The sequence below is a fragment of the Syngnathus typhle genome, linkage group LG3 (assembly GCF_033458585.1).
Source record: "Syngnathus typhle isolate RoL2023-S1 ecotype Sweden linkage group LG3, RoL_Styp_1.0, whole genome shotgun sequence".
Taxonomy (NCBI): domain Eukaryota; kingdom Metazoa; phylum Chordata; class Actinopteri; order Syngnathiformes; family Syngnathidae; genus Syngnathus; species Syngnathus typhle.
This window is the reverse complement of record NC_083740.1, coordinates 12,965,204-12,986,654: the sequence shown is the minus strand read 5'-3', so window position 1 is coordinate 12,986,654 and position 21,451 is coordinate 12,965,204. Positions and strand designations below refer to the sequence as shown.

The following is a 21,451-nucleotide window of genomic DNA, read 5'->3' as shown; positions in this document are numbered from 1 at the left end:
TGTTTCAATATCATGAATATAAATAAGGTAGAAGTGCAAGAAGTTGAGGACACTACCTGAGATATGAGGGTATCACAAGTTAAGGATAGCTCGGTTCCAATGGATAAACTGGTCACATTAACCACCTGCAATTAAAGCAGCATTGTCAATAATATGTTGTTTTACAGTAAAACACGGTAAAATGTTTACTGTGACCCTTTTCACAACAGTCATTTTGACATTCAGTAGATACATACGTAACAGAGGATAAGAGTTCTCCATGCCATAAAAAAATATGCTGAGGATCTGTATGATTGTGCAAATACAGAAATCAATTTTCCCATTTCACTTGGTCCACTTCTCAGAATGATCATGGAATCGCTTGTCTGACTGTTTAGAATGATCTTAGCGTGACAAAAAATACTAATGTATCCTTTCTTCCTTTTTTTCCACCTTTCCTTTTTCCTTTCCTCCATTTTTTTAAAATTTTGGTTAAGTAGTTGACCGAAGTCTCCATTTTACAGTATGCAGTATGCTAGGGATCAGCAACTGGTGGCCGCACAGACCCCTCGATTGATTAAACAAAAATAATAATAATAAATATGGGGGGGGGGGGGGGCTTATAAACTATTTTCCTCTATATCTTGTAACCTTTCATCTATTATGGTGGACCCCTACATAATCAGTTTGGCAACACAGGCTTACAAATTCGTAGATTATTTTTTTCAACATTTAATTTTTTTTTTTTTTTTCTGTTAATTTTTTGGGGTTTTTGTTTTTTGTGTGTTTTGTGTTTTTTGGGCTTACATAAAAAAATAACTGTTGGGACCCATCCCCTTACCCGAAGGAGGAGTGACGCTCTTGGTTGGAAACTGGAGTGAGACCTCATCTCCTTGTTTGTGTGTGTATGTGTTTTATGTGCCCGTAATTGATCTCTGCACATCATTGGACAATTGCTTTGCTGTAACAACCCTGCACATTGGCTGCTGGACGAAGAATGATTGTTGTGGGCTCTACTGAATGGCGAGCTTCAAATTATGCTGCTGTCAGTGTCAAGATTGGCCTCTTTGACAGGTCCCTCCTTGTCACCGTCACCTTGAGTTTCTTGTTATTGTCTAGCGGCCCTTGAATGGTGTAGATCAGGGATTGTCAATCGCTGGTTCGTGGCCCTCTAGTGGTTCGCGGCGGTATTGCAGGTGGTCCGCAAAATTGGAAATGGAAAATAATTGCAACATTTTTTTAAATGAAATTGATGCATTATTTTGACTTGATTAATTTTTCAGATAATTTTGTGATCAATCAACTGACTTTGAACAGGTTCCCGCCTCCCCAAGCAAAGTTACAGGGGGTTACTAACTCTAATAGAAGCGCTATTAGAATAAGTCGGCTCGTGAAAATAAGTACCCACTCCCATTTTCAAATTCTTAGCCATCAACATTTTCCATCCAATGGTGATTCCTGACTGCCTATTTATCACGTGGCTCAGTCGTAGAGTGAAAGTCTCCAAACCTGGTGGTGCTGGGTTCTATCTTCAAGCCCGGTGATCATGTCAAAGTGTCCTTGAGCAAGGCATATTTTGCTCTCAGTAGGGTTTGGCAGCGCCATTCATGGCAGCATCCATTTACTTTTTCTGTCTTCTTGGGTTTTCACCAAGTGAAGCATATTTGAACAGGTTTCTCCCTTCCCAAGTGAAGTTACAAGGGCTTGGTTATAGAGTGATAGACTTCAACCAAGAAGGTGGTGGGTTCAATCGTCAAGTCAATTTAGACTTGAATTTTTTCCCCAGCTAATTTTGTGAATCATTTACCCATTTAAACTACGTCAAATATAGCTGAGATTGCCAAAATAAACATACAGATGGAAATAAATAGCCTGTGTAGGCCTATCCTCTTTTGGTGCAAAATGAAATAACATTCTGGTCCCCAAGTTGCTTCTTGGTTATATTGGTGGTCCCTTGGACATAACCAGTTGAAAACCCCTGGTGTAGTTTTTTGGTTAATTGAATTTGTGAAGACTGTTGGGATAGGCTCCAGCACGCCCTCGACCCTTGGGGGGACGAGTGGTACGGAAAATAGATGGCTGGATTGATGAATTTGTGAAAGCTAGACGTGTTTGTTATTTTGGCCCTGGCTTACTCTGAAGAAGCTCTTCACATGGTATTAATCCACTTCTGATCAACCGTGTGGTATTTTACGTTATATCGTAGACCAACTTTTAGATAGTGGAGCAACTTTGAGATGTACCTGAAAGCCAGTGAATGAATGCTTTTCCTCGCCTGAATGACAGAAAACTACCAAAATGTTGGTGGATTTGTGGACATAACCTGGATGTATTAATCACAGATAATTGTGAAAAAAATGACTTACTGCAATTGATAATGATACAGCTGCAAGTTCTACTTTTCCCAAATGACCTTGGTGACAGGAAATTTTCTATGGAAAAACATTGTAAATTAGCTTATTTGAGAGGGACGTTTGACTGAATGCTGTGCTCAAACCTCTGTGTCAAAGAAATATCGTAATACGCCATGTCTTTATTAATGCTTCTTTAATTGCAGATGGTTAGTGTGACTGGCATTACCGTTGGGAGTGGCTTGTCATTGACTTGTGACACCCTTATACCTCAGGTAGTGCCCTCAAGAAAGGTTGCACTTTTAGTGAAACAAAGCCTCTTTGGGCTCACTCTCAGCTCCACTTCAAAACAGTTCAACCTTGGATTTGTCTATCAAGATTTCTTCCATCTATCAAAACTACAGTATTCATTAGTGGGCTTCCGGTGTTGCTATTTATTTGATTCTGCTCTTGTGTAGACCATTGGAAGTGGAAACCCGACGCGCGTGGGGCTGATCCTTCAGAGAGGGGTTCTGATTATCATTCTGGCGTGTTTCCCCTGCTGGGCTGTTCTCATCTATACTGAAACCTTTTTACTTGCCGTTAAACAGAGCCATGAGGTTGCCAGGTAAGTCGCGTTTTAATCCTCCCATCACCTTCAGCATACTATTTTTTATTCATTTTTATTATTATTATTATTTTTTATTAGTTAACTATTGGTATAATAAATACATAAAGAAGGTAATGCATCCATCAGACTATTATTACTCATATCATTTAGTGGTCAAGCGATTAAAATATTTAATCAGGATTAATCTCTTTTATTGTTCACTCATTGTTAATCACACGTTGTATTTACTGTAAAAAAAATCCCTTGAGTTTTAGCAAAGTGTATTACCATTAACATGAAGAAGAGGTTTGATTTTCTTATGCAGACTCATTTTTTATGTAATTGGATTCAGTTTATAAAAAGTCACACAAACTCAAAATTTGGGCAATATAAAAAAATACAACATGCATTCAGCATGTAAGCATCCATCTCCATGCATGATGATGCACCACAGCGGTGCACACAGTTCTTTGGCCTGAGCCAAAGTTGACAGCAGAGTTCAGTGTTTTACTTCAATAAATATCATTGGTGACGTTTGTCCGAGCGTGTCTGCAATATAATGGGTAGAATTTTGAAACCGAGATACCTTACAATATCGTGACATCCTAAACATTACTATAATATAATAATGCATGTGATCTATATTTTAATGTCTCCATACCGCAATTTCACGTGACGTTTTGTGTGCTTCACAGTCTGGCACAAGCGTATGTGAACATCGTCATGGCTTCTCTGCCAGTGAGTTCACTTTTGTCTCTGTCCATAAGTTATGTAGACGGCTTCTATCATGTAGTAAAATGATGTTTTCTCTCTATCAGGCGGCATTTATGTACCAGCTGCTGGGAAGATATCTTCAGAACCAGGTGCTGTGTAGCAATACAATATCTTTTATATGAAAGTTAATAATAGACATAATACATTTCAAGAGCCTGCGTGCGTGTGTGTGTGTGTGTGTGTGCGTCCGTTGTTTTGTTTTGTTTATTTTGCAGGGAATTATTTGGCCTCAAGTCGTAACCGGTGTAATTGGAAACATTTTAAACGCATTCATCAATTATGTTTTCCTCCATCTTCTGCAACTGGGAGTTCCGTAAGTTTCCCAGAATATATATATTTTTTATTTACAAAAATACAGATCTTGTATGTTTTGCAAATACGTTGAAGATCAACTTTCAATTAGTGTAATATTTACTCAGTATCATTAACATGCAGAGGTGTTTATATTTTTATGCTGATATTAATTCCCACAATGCAATGCACACTCTACTTGCCTAAATGTGTTTTGAAGGTATTTTTATTTCAGTGTTACTACTCTTACTGCTCTTAACCACTCTAATTTCATACCTGTGTTTAAAACATTCTATGTTTGTGTTTGTTAAAGTGGGTCTGCCGGAGCAAATTTAATGTCACAGTATTTTCTTTCCATCACCCTACTGGCCTATATTTGGCGGAAGGGGTTACCCAATTGGGAAGGTCAGTTGCCTTCTAACTTTCAATGCAATGATGAATGGATAAGTGAATGCATCTTATTAAGTTATAATAGTACACTACCTGTACAGTGTACAGTATTTATAGTTACTCCTACAGTTAGTGTCGTATGTGATGATGTTTCAACTAAATTGTTAATGACTGTAGCTCTACATGGAGATGGGCAGATTAAATGATGGAGGCAGTCACGATGGTCAAAAGTAGTGGTTTCACATCATATAATCAAATGTAACACTTCAAGTCTCATTAAAACACAGATTTGTTGATGACTTAAATTTTTGATCCTCAGGCTGGTCACGTGAGTGTCTCGAGGAGTGGGGACCCTTTGTCAAGCTGGCCATGCCAAGCATGCTCATGTTTTGCCTTGAGTGGTGGGCATTTGAAGTGGGAGGATGTCTTGCTGGCATGATTAGTGAAGTTGAGTTGGGAGCTCAATCTGCGGTCTATCACCTGACTCTTGTGCCTTTGGTGGTAAGTCAAATGGAATTCATGTCATTCAGTGGTGGCCAACTCAATTAACATTAAAAGTCAGACTGTGTTTCTTGAACCTAAACATTATCTTTGTAAAAAGAGATATTGTGAAGATTTTGTATCCACAACAAATAAATTTGCTGGTCTGTGGATTTAGCTATGGGACGTATCGTAAATTTTAAACCATAGCTGAATAGCGCTGATCTTTTCTGATCTCGGTTTAGACGGTAGGAGACTCAACTATTTTTTGCAATCATTTTTAGGTTTGGAGAGCAGAATTCTCCATTTCGCTGCACAAAATATACAATTCTATAAAGCAGAAGTCCCAACCACCAGCAACCCTGTCTGTGATTATCTTCTAAAGTGGAACATGCGCCTTCATTCAGCCACTGAGAACTAAGCCAAGTCGAGAACGGAGCAGCCTAACAGGGATACCGTATCTTTCCAATAAATACTATAAGCCAGTCAATCAAAATTTAGGACCAATTTTGAAATATAGGAGCTATCTGCTCAGTTCTTTTCCTTCCAATTTCCAAGATGGCTGTGCAGATGAAACCAGGCTTCACAATATTAATATATAAAATATTAATCATTGAAAAATTGACCGACTGACAGAAAAAAAGATAGCCAAAGAGTCGCATGTGTTTTATGAGCGTTATGTTGGCCACTCTGATCTACATTATGGAATTTTGAATGACTCAAAAGTGTTTCTGATTCTATACATTTTTGACTTTTTCAGTTCCCCATTGGAATGGCAACTGCAGCTAGTGTCAATGTAGGGAAGGCTCTTGTTGCAGGAAACAGTGTGCAAGCCAAGTTGTCTTGTAAAGTTTCCATCATCTGTACATGTAAGGGCAAAAACACAGACGAACAAGACAGCTTACGGCCAAACTATTCAGCCCACTGGTTGTCACTGCAATAAAAAGAGAACATGCCAGTGACGTGGAATGACATCTGTCTCATGGCCCCTCAAATGAGCTGATTTGCCATCCATGCCAAAAATTATGCTGTAAAATGAATTTGGAGAGGGTTAAATGCAAAAACATTCATGGATCACGATGAGTTACCATTTCATGAATTTTATTCAGTTTGTCTCTTTCCCATTGTAGCTGCATTCGCCCTTTGTGTTGGACTTAGCCTTACACTATCCGGAAATGCAGTTGGCTACATTTTCACCACAGATCCGTGAGTCATCTCACCTTCACTTGATAATATAACAAATTTGCCACACGCTTACCTTGACATTAACATTGTATTGTATTTTGTTTTTTTTCCAACTTTATCTTTCCTTCAGAAACATTTTAAAGAGGACTGCTGATGTCATGGTTGTTTTTTGGGTCATGCATCTTGCTCATGCTATTGCGGTGAGAAAATTAATTTCATGGGAAAGTGATCAATGTTGACGTCTGAAAGAATTAATTGCAATTCTCATCAAAGACTGTGAGTGGAGGTGTTTTTCGAGGAGTTGGAAAACAAAAGGTCGGTGCTGTGTCCAACCTGGTTGGACACTACTTCATTGGCTTTCCAATAGGTGTGTCTTTATTGTTTAAGACACAATTGGGCGTTGTAGGTAAGAAACAAGCATAATCGTGTTTTACATTACACAATCATCCCAACAGTGTGACTCATAAGATTCTGTTTGCTTCTGTTGATTCTTGAACAGGACTTTGGACTGGTCTTACGATCTGTGTGGTACTGCAGGCCATTTCCTTCGTGACATATTTGTGCCGTCTTGATTGGAGAAAGGCTGCCGATGATGTGAATAACTAATTTGCTGGAAAACACAAACATGGCATACAATTTAAATGATTTTAATTTTGACATATTTGTGTATCTCTGGTCAGGCTCAAAGGAAAGCAGGTGTTCGGGACAATGTTGAAGACACTGTGGAAATGGTAGACTGCGAGCCAGGCAAGTCCACGTTTAGAATAATGCAGATTATCACCATGTTGCAATTACGTAATATACTTGGCTTGAACATGCACATACTGATGGTTCTCTGGTTTTAACAACAGATATCAGTAACATCAAAAACATCAGTAAGACAACTGGGCAATAAATGATATTAATTATTATAATTATGATCATTAATATCATTTACATATAAGTGACCTCAAACTTTTGAATGCATGGTTTAGACAACATGAAAGTGGATACAGTGATTTGGAGGTCAAATTTGTCAAAACTGCCAGTAAGTGCAACATACTTGGATGAGAAGCTACATTATTGTGATATTATTTGCCCATCAGTCAATACATCACGCTTTTAATTCGTTTCTAGACTCTACTGCAGTGGTTCCTGCTCCTTCACCCAGATGTGAGAGTACTGGTCAGGCTCAAAGGAGAGCAGGTGTTCAGGACAAGGTTGAAGCCACTGTGGAAATGGTAGACTGCGAGCCAGGCAAGACCACGTTTAGAATAATGCAGATTATCACCATGTTGCAATTACGTAATATACTTGGCTTGAACATGCACATACTGATGGTTCTCTGGTTTTAACAACAGATATCAGTAACACCAAAAACATCAGTAAGACAACTGGGCAATAAATGATATTAATGATTATAATTATGATCATTAATATCATTTATAAGTGACCTCAAACTTTTGAATGCATGGTTTAGACAACATGAAAGTGGATACAGTGATTTGGAGGTCAGATTTGTCAAAACTGCCAGTAAGTGCAACATACTTGGATGAGACGCTACATTATTGTGATATTATTTGCCCATCAGTCAATACATCACGCTTTTAATTCGTTTCTAGACTCTACTGCAGTGGTTCCTGCTCCTTCACCCAGATGTGAGAGTACTGGTCAGGCTCAAAGGAGAGCAGGTGTTCAGGACAAGGTTGAAGCCACTGTGGAAATGGTAGACTGCGAGCCAGGCAAGACCACGTTTAGAATAATGCAGATTATCACCATGTTGCAATTATGTAATATACTTGGCTTGAACATGCACATACTGATGGTTCTCTGGTTTTAACAACAGATATCAGTAACACCAAAAACATCAGTAAGACAACTGGGCAATAAATGATATTAATTATTATAATTATGATCATTAATGTCATTTATAAGTGACCTCAAACTTTTGAATGCATGGTTTAGACAACATGAAAGTGGATACAGTGATTTGGAGGTCAAATTTGTCAAAACTGCCAGTAAGTGCAACATACTTGGATGAGAAGCTACATTATTGTGATATTATTTGCCCATCAGTCAATACATCACGCTTTTAATTTGTTTCTAGACTCTACTGCAGTGGTTCCTGCTCCTTCACCCAGATGTGAGAGTACTGGTCAGGCTCAAAGGAGAGCAGGTGTTCAGGTCAAGGTTGAAGACACTGTGGAAATGGTAGTCTGCGAGCCAGGCAAGACCACGTTTAGAATAATGCAGATTATCACCATGTTGCAATTACGTAATATACTTGGCTTGAACATGCACATACTGATGGTTCTCTGGTTTTAACAACAGATATCAGTAACATCAAAAACATCAGTAAGACAACTGGGCAATAAATGATATTAATTATTATAATTATGATCATTAATATCATTCACATATAAGTGACCTCAAACTTTTGAATGCATGGTTTAGACAACGTGAAAGTGGATACAGTGATTTGGAGGTCAAATTTGTCAAAACTGCCAATAAGTGCAACATACTTGGATGAGAAGCTACATTATTGTGATATTATTTGCCCATCAGTCAATACATCACGCTTTTAATTCGTTTCTAGACTCTACTGCAGTGGTTCCTGCTCCTTCACCCAGATGTGAGAGTACTGCAGAGGACCAACAGATTCCAGACCAGCATGAAACTGCAGTCACCACACTGAAACAACTGCTTTTGAAGCGTGCCTTAATTTTACTTATCTTTGTTGCCATCTTGGCAGCCGGAATTATCATTAGGCACTTCCTTGTCTGAGGATTGAAGTGAGTCTCGGCAACAAAATTGTGTTAACTGTTTATGGCTTTTTAACAAGCTCCATGTTGTTATCAGTTCACCGTTTTAAACCTGTGCACATTGAAGCATTTGGATTGTATTCAGATATGCTGTACTGAAGTGCATGCATTCTTCATGCCAAAAAGGCAATATAATACTTGTACTGCACATATTTTGTTGTAACACTAGCAGTATATTCTCTTCTGTGTCATGTCCTACACTAACGTTGTCAGTTCTTGTTTTTCTCTTGTATATTGTCTGCCCTCCCTCAAAAGTGAACTGCTAAAAATGTAATTGGTTCTCCAAATGAAAGACAAAGTGTTCTTTCACTGCTTCCATTCAAAGTACTTACTATACAGCATTACTGCCATTTCCATCAATTTAAGTAGGAAATGCCATAGATCAGGGGTGTCAAGCTCATTTTTGTCGCGGGCCACATTGTAGTCATCGTTTCCCTCGGAGGGCCATAATAACGGTCAACCCAAATAAATGAACGCCTCATATTATATACAGTATAAGCTACAAAACAAACTGACAAATATGTTTTTTCAAATCAGACGAGTGGAAACTTTTTTTAAAAGTTAAAACAATTTGCAATTTTAGTACGACATAAATTCAATGCAGTTTGTCTTCGCGGGCCACAGAAAATGATGCAGTGGGCCACATCTGCCCCCCGGGCCTTGAGTTTGACACCTATGGCATAGATGGACTAACTGAGCTAATTCATTCTTGAGTCACTTGAAAACGGTAAAATTTAAGATGTTGGCTCACTTGCTACAGCCGGTCTAGTAACTGAAGGGTCGCTGGTTTGAATCTCAGCTCTGAATGAGCAATGTTGCCGTGCCTTTGGTCAAGAAACTCAACCCTAAGTTACTCCAAGTGGAAATTTTGTGGTGTACGTGAAAAAAGTTACGATTTTTGCTGTTGTGGACGTGGCCATCAACAGGTACACTCAATATTTTTTTAAGAACATAGATGTACACAGCTTCATCTCAACTCAAATGAAGATCCATGAAAAATGCGTCAATGCCACACAAGGAAACCAACCAATTTACCAATTATTTACAAATGATCAATTAATCCCTTTCCAATTCGAGGTCATCATTTGGAAGGTAGATAACTGACAAAGAACTACAATCAGCATGTGTCATAGAGTTTTAGTCGAGGTTTCTCAACGGGCACATATCACCAAGATGAAATAAATCCACAGAATCAGAATGTGTTCACAATGCCACTCGGACCCTATCCTTACTGGGAACAACAATAATAGTTGCAGTGACCTTATCAAAGCTATTTAATTACGCAGCAACACGCCAAACACATTAAGTCAGGGTACATGGGCCGTGTGGGTGACTCTAAGCGCACCTGCTGCCGAACATGTGAAGGTTAAGGAATACGATTCAGAGTAAACATGGCAACATAAACCAACTTTCAATTTGACAAACACTCACAAATGACTTAACATATCAAAATGTTTGTTGCATTCACATACTTCAAGGTCAATCTATTACAGAAATCAAAGCATTAGAGCAGTATTGACAATAGTCAACGGACTGAAGCTGCACTTTACATGTATTTAGCAGCAGAATTAGGGTAAGTAAACAAATAAACAAGTAAATAAGTAAACAGCAGATTTTTTGTGAATGAATAAATAAAAAATAAAAAAATAACTTCAATAGGGCATTAGGTTCGGTTAATCCTCAACGAAATAATGCACAAAATTTGTAGTAGTGGTAAGCTAGTCGGCCTCATTGTCAAAAGGTTCTGGCATCAAATCTGAAGCCCTCCTATATGGAGTTTTCATGCTTTGCTCTTACTAGTGTGGCTTTTCTCAGGGTGCTCTTCACCGTTTACTAATTGAAATTCATCCATCCATTTCCATTTCATTTATAACACTGCCTATCCTGTTCAGGGGTGCCAGAGGCGCTGGAGCCTATCCCAACTGATATGGGGCGAAAGGCAGATTACACCCTGAAATTGTCGCAGGGCACATATGGAGACGAACAACCATTCACACCCACATGCACACTGCCACTGAGCAGGAATCAATCCCACACTGCCCGCACACAAGTCAGCCGCGTGTACCCCTACACCATCAGCTATTTTGCTAATTGAAATTTCAAATAAAAATTCTTGCATCTATTTAAAAGGCTAGCCTCTGTTTCATTTTTGAGCTTCGAAAGTCTTTCCAACTCAGTAAAACCTTTCCAGTCTTCCTTTCTACCCCACATTCTAATTGGGAATGTTTTGAGTCATGTTGATACCAAGAATGATCCACAGTTGCCACATCCAATATTCTGGATCAAATCATTTTTGGACAAAAATCTGTAGACCCTGTCTGTCCAATGACATTTATACGGTATGTTTATGAGAAGAGTGAGCTGTGTGCCCTCATACTCCCCTTCAGTGTGGCGGCCACGTGTTCCAAAATAGCTTTAAAGTCTCTTTTTCTCTGCCTCCTTTACTCGTGTATTTATTTGTTTTGCTCAGGGGAAATTGTTTACGCAAAAGTCAGTCGAAACAGGGCAAAGGGCTGGACTGAAATCCAAGAATCTGAAACAATAGAATCCCTCTGACTTCATTCAGCACCACTGCAATAATAATTTCCACCTTGACCTAGATTTGACCCTCATTCTTTCAGATGTGTTGTAAACGGACCTGTTTTGTCTGGAAAGCCATAGTGTCTGTTGATTCAGTACATTGTCAACATTGCTTTTTCCTATTTTCATTGTCTTTGCTTGCTGTTTGATTGAACTCTGCATTGTGAAGCGTAACAGTTTTGATTTTTGCAGATTTGAATATGGCTCCTTTTATCAGCACATTATTCTCTGTACCTTGACTTTTTGTCAGGTTGTAATCATTAAAGTGAAGCGAGCATGAACTTTTACTTCTTACCCTTGGGACAAAAAATGATTTTCTACTGGCATGATTTGTAAATCAGTTCAGTTGTGTTTGTATAGGAAACGTGTGCACCCTTGTGGAGCCATTATCAGGGGTTGTCAAGGATTTCCCCCCAAAACATTGAATTATCAATATAAAAAAACTGTGACTTTTGTAGTTTTAACGTTTAGTAAATATTTGGGGAAGAACACGTTGCCTGGAGGTGGAGGGTACACAAAATGAACAAATTCAGATGGTCCGATTGGGGTCAACAAAGATGTCAATGCATGTTGTGTGCACCATCATGCCCACCAGACCAAATGAAATGAAGGAGGCGATTAATTAGCTGATGGTTGTCTAGCATCTTTGCTGGTTGCTGAAGCAAAATCTTAATTTAAACAAAATCCCTTATAAATTAGATCCTCCCGGGGTAACGTTTTCATTCATGTCATGTTTGTCATCAGATCAGCAATTTCTACTCTCTGCTATTTCTCGTTAATTTCATCTGGCACCAGCAAGCTCTTTCCCTCATTGAGTTTTGATTCTTGAATTTTCTCCAAGGTTTCTCTTGCAGCTGTGGCTGATGGCCCTGCCCTGATATGTACCACTGGTGTCTTTTTATCCTCCCCTGCCACCTACTTGCTGGTCTGTTTAGTCTGTAACTTCCACCATACCCATAGACCTGCATTCCAGTACTATTCCAGTGTTCATTGCGGTGAACGCAACCACCTGATTCTGCATTTTTTATTTTAATCTATTCCCTTGCTTTGCATTCAGCCTGACAGTGTACCATATATCTATACATCTTCAGGGGCTTTGCCACTGAACCATGTTGCAACGACATGTTGAGTCTTCGTAGCTGGAATGCACCCGTGCAGTGAGTAATCACTGCAATCCATCTCTCAAAATATCCACACTCTCTCCTTTGTTATCCTCCAATTACTTTATCTGAGGCCATTGGCTATTTTCTTAATGGTTGTGCCGTGTTTTTTTTTTTTTGTTCAGTACATATAACACAGTACAACATATTGTATGTGCAGTTGGAGTTTTATATACATCCGTTTTCTTATGATATGCGTATGCCTGCCTATACGCAGTCGGCAGGCAACACTTAATTGCTTTGTTCGGATCAACAATTTCAGTTAATTGTGCTTCTACCGGGTGTGGAGAGGGATGTCTATTGATGATCTCCCTGAAGTATTCTGTTCAGCGGTCTTATTATTCTCGGTCGATGTTTATTTTATGTATTGTGCAATGACAAAAACGTTTCTATTCTACTTTTGTTCGTGTGATTGACTGGCACAGGAACTGATGAGTTGCGACCCATGAGATATTATCCAAGTAAATGAACGAGCAAAGAGTAAGAGATTCTATGAATTATAAAGCCAAAGGCAGCAGAGTGACTGGCAAACTGGCATGTTTACCCACTGAAAGTATGAGGCAGCGTGCCCTCACGGCCCGGCACAACCCCCGTCATCATGGAATGGTGTCACGTTCCATTTACCTAGGAAGTCAGATCGCTGTCATCGTATTGACGTCAATATCGAGTTGCACATTTATTCACATCAACATTTATTCACAGAGAACAGGACTCCAGTTCTTAAAATAAAAAAAAGAAAATGAAGTGTTAGAAATTAATATGTATTGATATATGTTACATGTTGAGATTAGATTGTGTTAATTTATGAACGTGTATTTGCTAGTTTATACACACACACACACACACACACACACACACACACACACACACACACACACACACACACACACACTTGCTGTCATGAATGAATGAATGAATGAATGAATGAATGAATGAATGAATGAATGTTAGACATTGTTGTAAAATGTCCAAATGTTTTGCTTTTATTATCCATGCATATAAAAGTAGACAAAATGCTTGGTACATTTTTAATTTTTTTTAGAGAGTTTATATTTTATGCAACATTCTAAATTGCAGGAGTGCTTATTTTTCAATGGAAACAATTCAGCACTTCTTTTATAATCCAAATAAACAAGCACTAGGGAAAATAAAACAAAAATAAAATAAACAATATAAAAAATTATGTCATGAACATATTACTCACGTGTGACGTAAATTACGCATATTCGCAGCAGAGAAAGAAAGCACGAAGCGTTTCGATTGTGTTATCTAAAGTTTATGACTAAACATAGCTGTCATATGTCGATGCTAAAACATATGACCACAAAAGGTTTAACGTTACGTCAAACGCGACATATTTTCGTAGCCTCGAGCATTAGGTCACTTTGTCTGATCATAAGCTGCTTCAAAATTCTGCTGCGCTATAGGTGTCGTATAAACGCACCGTTTCAAATGGAAAATATTTCCGTAATCAGCAATAGTCTTACTTAGAAAGGAATACAAACACAAATGTAAGTATGATGGACTCAATATGGTAAAATAAATACTAATGCACTACCACTTGGGGTTGCTATGGAAGCCGTTTTGGATGTGGTGGGGATCAGTCGAAGCTTTGGACTTTGCATGGGGTCTCTTCGTGGTCTGACTACTCTCGAGTCGGACCGATTTTGAAGTTTGGCTTCAATTGTCAGTTGCTCCCTTAAAAGAAAAACTCACTTAATTGTGTACGCTTGTTTTTCCATACAACCCCTAGTGAAAATTACAGAATTACCAGTCTCGGAGAATCTTTATTCAATTGTTTCAATCATGCAACTCAAACTAATCTAGGAAAAATTATGGAATCACTTAATTCTGAGGAGAAAATTATGAGATTATGGAAAAACAACAACAAATGAACACTTCAAAATGCCACTAATACATTGTCTGGCTTTTTTTTATATGTATATAAGAGCTTGCAGTCTCAGAGGCATAGACTTAATGTGTGATAAACAGAACTCTTCATCAATCTGTTGTTGTCAGATTAGTCTCTTGTCCTGGACCATTTTCTTAAACTTTCAACCAGATAGAAAAGATTTTCAGTTATATTGAGAAATGAACCATTGGCAGGACTTGACATTGACCGTATGTGTCTTTAAGGAATGTTTTGACAATTTTTACATCACGGCTAGATGTGTTATTGTCTTGAAAAATTATTTACTCATTCCCAAATGTCCTTGTTCCACATTCAATTGATAAGACAAAAAAAATGATCCAAATCTAAATTTGTATATTATGCTCAGCCCGTCCACCTCACAGTTCTGAGGTGTTTGATCTCAGCTTTGGCCTTCCTGTGAGAAGTTTGCATGTTCTCCCTGTGCTTGCGTGGGTTTTGTCCCATACATGGTAGGTCAATTGAGCACTCCAAATTTTCAGTAGGTGTGAGTGAATGGATGTTTGTCTACATGTGCCTTGCGATTGGCTAGTGACCAGTTTAAGGTGTTCCCCATCGACCGCCCAAAGACTGCTGGGATAGGCTCCGGCAAGCCCATAACTCTGGAGAAAAAGTGGTTCGGATGATGCAATGCGAGCCATATGACTCCATATGACTGTTGAAATGTTTTCTCCAGGCAGTCATTTTCTCATCTTTTTGGATATGTAAATCGTATTTCCTTTACGTGGTTTCTAATAGTTCGATCACAGGGGCTGAATCCAGTTTCCTTCCATTTGTTCCTCATTTGTTCTGCTGTGCATTTTCTAGTTTCTAGTAAGAGGTTGTTTTAAATTTTCTGTCTTTACTAAACCAAATCAATTTCTTCTTGGTCCAGATTTTATCACTGTTGATTGTGAATAACCATTTACCTTCTTTGAGAAGTTTGCTAATCTTCTCCTTTGTTTCTCTTGTTGGAGCCATGATTCATGTTTTATGCAACAGCTCTTCCAAGGTGTGATTACTCCTGTTTAACTGCAGCCAAACAAGCAGGGCTAATCTGGTGAAGGTGTTAGTTTTGGGAATGGAAATTTACCAGTTGACTCCATGTTCAACACCCCCCCCCCCCCCCCCCCCCCTCTCTGTGCTTGGTGTAAATTGTCAATTGAGTACCACAAATGTTTGTGTTGCTTAAATGCAAAAACAAAGTTGCCATTTGAAACAACTCGTTCTGTGTCATGTCTGTGCTCTTCTTTTTTCGCCCCTAGAAATTGAAACAACTCGAGATCCTCTGAGTGATAATTTGTCGCCAAACGAGGAACGTGCCCTACGACTGGCTGGCCACCAGTCCAGACTGTAACCTCATTTCTCTGGCAAGTCAGTTACATTAGGTTCCAGCTCACACATGACTTTAATTGTACATGAGGTATAGAAAATGCATGGAACTTAGCATATTGAAGAAATGGGGTCTGGACCAAATCCAGCAATATGATTGATGAAATACATAATGTACAATTACCTAGTTGGTATAGCAGCATGTAAATATTTCATAATGTTTGTCAACCTATTTGGATTCTTTTATACGTATTTATGAGAACTCCCAATTCCAGTGACGTTGGCACCCTTATTAAAAACAAATAAAAACAGTACAGTGATTTGCAAACCCATTCTAACCTATAATAACTGATCACAATACAAATAAGATACTAAATGTTTAAGATAATGAAAGTTATTTCCTGGCAAATATTCTCTCATTTTGAATATGATGTCCGCAAAAAAAGATGGGATGGGATAACAAACCATTGGGAAAGTGGAGGGATGCTGGAAAAAATGGAACATTCCATAGGTGAGCTGGTTAATTGAAAACGGGTGAGTGTCATGATTGGTTACAAAAGAGTTATCCTCAAAAGGCTCTGTTTCACTGCTTTGTGAACAACTGTTAACAAATAATCCAACTGTTTAAGAACATTTCAACTGAAACATTGCAATGAATTTAGATTTCATCATCAACTATGGTCCATAATGTCTTTAAGAGACTCAAAGAACCTGGACAAATATTTGCATAGACATTTTGAATGCTCTTGTTCGTGTGTAATCTGGTTTACTGTTTCTTATTATCCATTCATTCATTCTCTGTTCTACTTATCTTCTTTAGAATTACAGGTGTGCTGGAGTTGCCACGCTGACTTTGGGCAAGGTGGGGTACACCCTAAACTGGTTGCCAGCCCGTCGCCGTGAGTTCAATTTTCCTTTTGATGCATTTCATTGCTCAGAAGAAAATTTGATTATCCTGATTTATTTTGAACTGTTAAACTCACCCTATAAAATTGTAGGTCAACATTACATGTCCTTAATTTGGACCTATTTCACACCATTGGTGTTTTTGTTGCCTTTCTTAGAGTAACAGTCAAATATGATCTGTTCTTTTCATGCCCGCTGGGCATATTAAAAGTAATGCCTAGAAGTTGTTAACTTGTAAATCTCCATGACAGCATTCCTCAAAGTTCACTTCTAGTGCCAGGACAGTGCCCATTGTACATTGTTACTTTTCCCAGTTGTGCGTAATGTTTGTTTAAAGTTTGATCAGATGACGCCAATGAATTCTGTTACTGTTTAATATGTGCATTCATTGACTTGGCTTTTGACTATATTGTTGGTCAGACTTGTAATCATATTAGAGCATGCAATTACTGCACGAGCAGAAAGCCAAAAAGGTAAAAAATATATATATATAGTAAACGACTAGTTGCCCCTTTCTGAAACTGTTCTTTCACACCAAATTCATACAGGAGTAACCTTGCTTTCGGCACTGTAACTGAAAAGGCCTTAATTAACTGTTCCCAAACAGACAATTGTCCTGAAGTCTTACCAACTTCTTAATGTCTTAATTCCTGATCAAACGTAGCATTATATGATAGGATGAGTGTGTGTAAAGTGGATATTAACATTGAAATGTTTATCTCACGTGTCAAACTCAAGGCCCGGGGATCTAGATGTGTTTCAAAGTGAAAGTAGAGAGCTTGGGGTACATTTCTTTCGTGAACTCAATTCTTCAGTGCTGTAGCAACGTTTCTTCCCATGTGATTTACTCAATACTTCATGCATTAAACCATATGGAGAGAAACAAGGAGGGCTTTGTGGAAGTCTTGAGAAAGGAGGCACTCACATCCACACAGCACACACTAATCAAACTGTAAGGGAGCAACACAGTACAGGCAGCCTGAGAGAGGAGGACATTTTTTGTTTTTTTCCTATATGTTGTGAGTGTGTGAGGTGTCAGGCTGGCTGTACACAGTCACTGTCAAACACAACAGGTAGGTGAGATGTTGAGCTAAGATGTCAATTGTATTCCTATGTTATATATACGTACATCTACAATTTATAGTTATAGTTAGTTATTTTCATTTGGGTAGAGGATGTGAATTGAGTGCAAGTGTTGAACGGAGAAGGTGCTGGGAGTGGGCACTCCAGGACCAGTCACCCACATATGGATTGACTTTACATGTGGGCTGGGCCACGCCATGCATTCTGCTCACAGCTAATTGGTTGTCGGTCGACTGGGTCTTCGGAGCAGTCGCCAATCAAGTCGTAGTGGTCCCCTGTTTTTTTTTCCACTTTGGCCACTTTGTCACGCCCCCTGGAGAGCTTTATAGGAAAGGCTTGCAGGCCACTTCCAGAGAGTTCCACCCTCCCTTCCTTGAGACTGGTCTGTCAGTAAACCTCAACTTCTAACTTGCCAGCATTTTATTTGAAACGCCAAACCATTTAAATCAAAACTAAGTACAATTCTGGTAGTTTTTTTCTTAGGTTTTTTTTTTTCCTTAGCAGTGTTTAACATCATTCCATTTGAGTGCATGTTTTTTTTTCTTTTTCCTCTTTGGAAGGACTCAATCATCTGGTGTGTTCTGTGACCTGTAAGAATAGCATCTCTCTCTTCCACCGCCCATCATCACAAAGACCTGAGACGTTCTGTGTAACACCGTTTTGGGTATGTTACCTATGTCCTGTTCAGATGCGATGTGCCCTAAATGTTGCTTTCATTTACATTATAATGTATGCATGCTTGTTTGCTTCCGTTTGTCTTCAAGTTAGAGCAGCACACATAACCATTCTCTAAATAGCCTTGAGTGATAATACTCTTGAGGCCACATAACTAGAGGGTCTCACCAAAGTGTACAGCCAGTTTGCTTTTTGTGAATTTTATCTCCCAGGGATTATTTCTCACTACTACACTGCTTGGAGTGTGTGTGTGTGTGTGTGTGTGTGTGTGTGCGCGCGTGCGTGTGCGTGCGTGCGTGTGTCTGTGTCTGCGTGTCTGCGTGTGTGCGTGTGTGCGTGTGTGCGTGCGTGCGCGCGTGTGTCTGTGTCTGTGTCTTTGTCTGTGTGTCTGTGTGTCTGTGTGTCTGTGTGTGTGCGTGTGTGCGTGTGTAGCCTTGAAAAAGATCACATTATTGAAACAAATAACTGCAAAAATTGTTAAATAAGTGTAATCCACGCATCTGATTTGAAAACAAGTTATTTGTCAGTTTGTTTTGTAGCTTTTACTGTATATAATATGAAGTGCTCATTCATTTATTTGGGTTGACAGTCATAATGGCCCTCCGAAAGAAGCTATGACTACAATGCGGCCCGCAAAAAACATGAGTTTGACACCCCTGTACCAAGGTATCAGAACTGTCTGTCCCAATTCGAAACCAAATTCTGTAGACTTTAGACTTCTTCATAAAATGGGCATATATATATATATAAAAAAAAATTGTTTGTTTTTTATATATACACACACATACACACACACACACACACACACTTTATATACTTTATATATAGATAGATAGATAGATAGATATGCATTTTTTTTGTCTTTATGAGACAAAACACACAGGTCACATTTCACGGAAGCTTTAACACACATCAGACGTTTTTTACTTTTTTAATAATGAGCGCAAGTGATTGTATGGAATTTGGCCATAGGTGTTAATAGCAGTGGAAAATTACCTATCCACAAGATTACAGGCGTGATGGAGAAGATAGTGAGCAACAGCGGAGAAGTACTGAGAGGAAGGGAAATGGAGACATGTGGCTAGGGAGGAAGGTATTCATAGATAGTAATAGCTGGGCATTGCCAAGTCACACGTCTGCACCTGTATCAGAGGACATGGCTTATTTAGACAGAGAGCGTCCTCATGTCTAAAGTTACTCTAGTTACACTGGCAATAAACAAATGCTCTGCCAGCTGTCTGGCAGCCAAATGTTGCCGAAGGTTGCATTGAGCCCTCTGATGCAACAACTTCAAATGTCAATTGGTGGTCAATTGTATATCCTGTCAACAATACATGTTTAATTGCGGCTGCTCTGTTGGATAAAATACCCTGTATAGAAATTCCCTAAATTTATAAGCAGTAACTTTTTCTGTATTTAAACCTACCTCAAAATCTTATTTTATACTGAGGAACGTATCCCCCTGATGCATAATTTTTGCACTCCAGAAGTTTCAATAAAAAAATAACATTCCTAAATTCCTTAATCCATCTAGCCCAGGGGTGGGCAAACTACGGCCCGCGGGCCACATCCGGCCCACGGGACCGTTTAATCCGGCCCGCCAACCCTGAACAAATTGTATTATTAAACTTTTTTATTTGGGTCATTTTGCCTGCAATGACTGCGTTTTCCCAGTAGATGGCGAAGCGCTCGCCTGCGCATTTACTACCGGAAGCCGTGTCAGAAAGCTCGGTGCACACTCACAAGTGCGTGTACGTACTCAGTAGTACGGACTTGGCGCACTCTCGCTCTATTCGTATCAGTCCCGAATTTAGAGCGTGGGCTTTGACGACAGCATTCTTATAATTCGCGCGCTGAGCTTTCAGATGCAGTTTTGCGCTAAAGCCACCCACAAACCTTCCCCTGGAATCCTTCCATTAAAATGAGTGGCCCGAAAAAAAGAAGTGAGTGCCGAATGTTAAAAAAAGAGTGGCCAATTTGGCTCGACGTACGCGACGTGACGTTCAGCCACATCAACATCAACCCGTCACAGATCAAGGTAAACGGACCAACACCTCGGATCTCGCCTAAGAATTGCCATAACAAATTTTACTCCAGACTATGACGCACTAGCAAAAAAGGGAGACCAATAACACTGTTCCCACTGAAAATGAACGGGAGGCTCTCAAGTTTATTGTAAAAAAAATGCATTTTGAATATGATTTGTACACATAGCAGGGATTGAAACTAGCGACCATTCTCATTTTCAAACAATGCAGGATGCTCAAGGACACCTGTTTGCGACTAATCTTAACCTGTAAAGTTCTTAAGGCTTACTTTAAGCAAGTGTTTCCCGTTTCCTCACCTCTGTTACCAGGTGTTTGCGAGTTAAAACTCTGCTCTGATTTTCAGATACCCCTCACCGTGTTGCTGTTTTGATTACTTTATTTGGATGTATGCTTTCACCGATTCTTCAAGATGATATATTTGGTCAGAATGTTTGCTGTTTGATGTGATCTCATAAGATAAACATCTTTCATTAATCTGACCTGCAGGCACTGAAGTGATGGAGATTGTTATTCATAATAACAGTGTCGTATTTTATGAGAATCACTGATAGCAGTTTTTTAGTGAATTATTTTTTTTTTTTAATGCTGTTAATAAATGCATTTGTTTTCAAAAAACTTGTTTGGAATATCCATGCTTTACTACCTACTAAAGGCCAAGATCTTCTATGCAATGACCTTTACAGGTCGCTTATATGACTTCACACAACGCCTACGTCCATCTGCTCCTGGTCCGGCCCTCCGGTCCAAATTTAGAACCCAGTTCGGCCCGCGAGTCAAAAAGTTTGCCCACCCCTGGTATAACACATGTACAGAGAAGAGAGGTGAAAGAAAGCAAAATGACATATAATCCCTCGTGCAAAAAAAAAAGCTAAGAATAAAGTCTGAAGACAAGCTCAACAGCTGTTGCTGTTGTGAGAG

The 21,451-nt window shown here is 39.1% G+C and overlaps 2 protein-coding genes across 2 annotated transcripts in view; one reads left to right on the top strand and one right to left on the bottom strand.

Annotated features, from left to right (window-relative positions):
- LOC133151093 (multidrug and toxin extrusion protein 1-like) overlaps positions 1-21,451 on the bottom strand; it is a 306,257-nt gene that overhangs the window by 215,473 nt on the left and 69,333 nt on the right. The gene's annotated exons all lie outside the window — the stretch shown is intronic.
- LOC133151863 (multidrug and toxin extrusion protein 1-like) lies at positions 2,537-16,890 on the top strand. Its single transcript, XM_061275250.1, has 14 exons — positions 2,537-2,605; positions 2,789-2,937; positions 3,615-3,657; positions 3,738-3,782; positions 3,909-4,006; positions 4,298-4,389; positions 4,694-4,875; positions 5,615-5,723; positions 5,985-6,060; positions 6,170-6,239; positions 6,313-6,445; positions 6,539-6,633; positions 6,720-6,786; positions 16,886-16,890. Exons 1-14 carry the CDS (start codon positions 2,537-2,539, stop codon positions 16,888-16,890), a joined length of 1,233 nt encoding a protein of 410 aa, XP_061131234.1.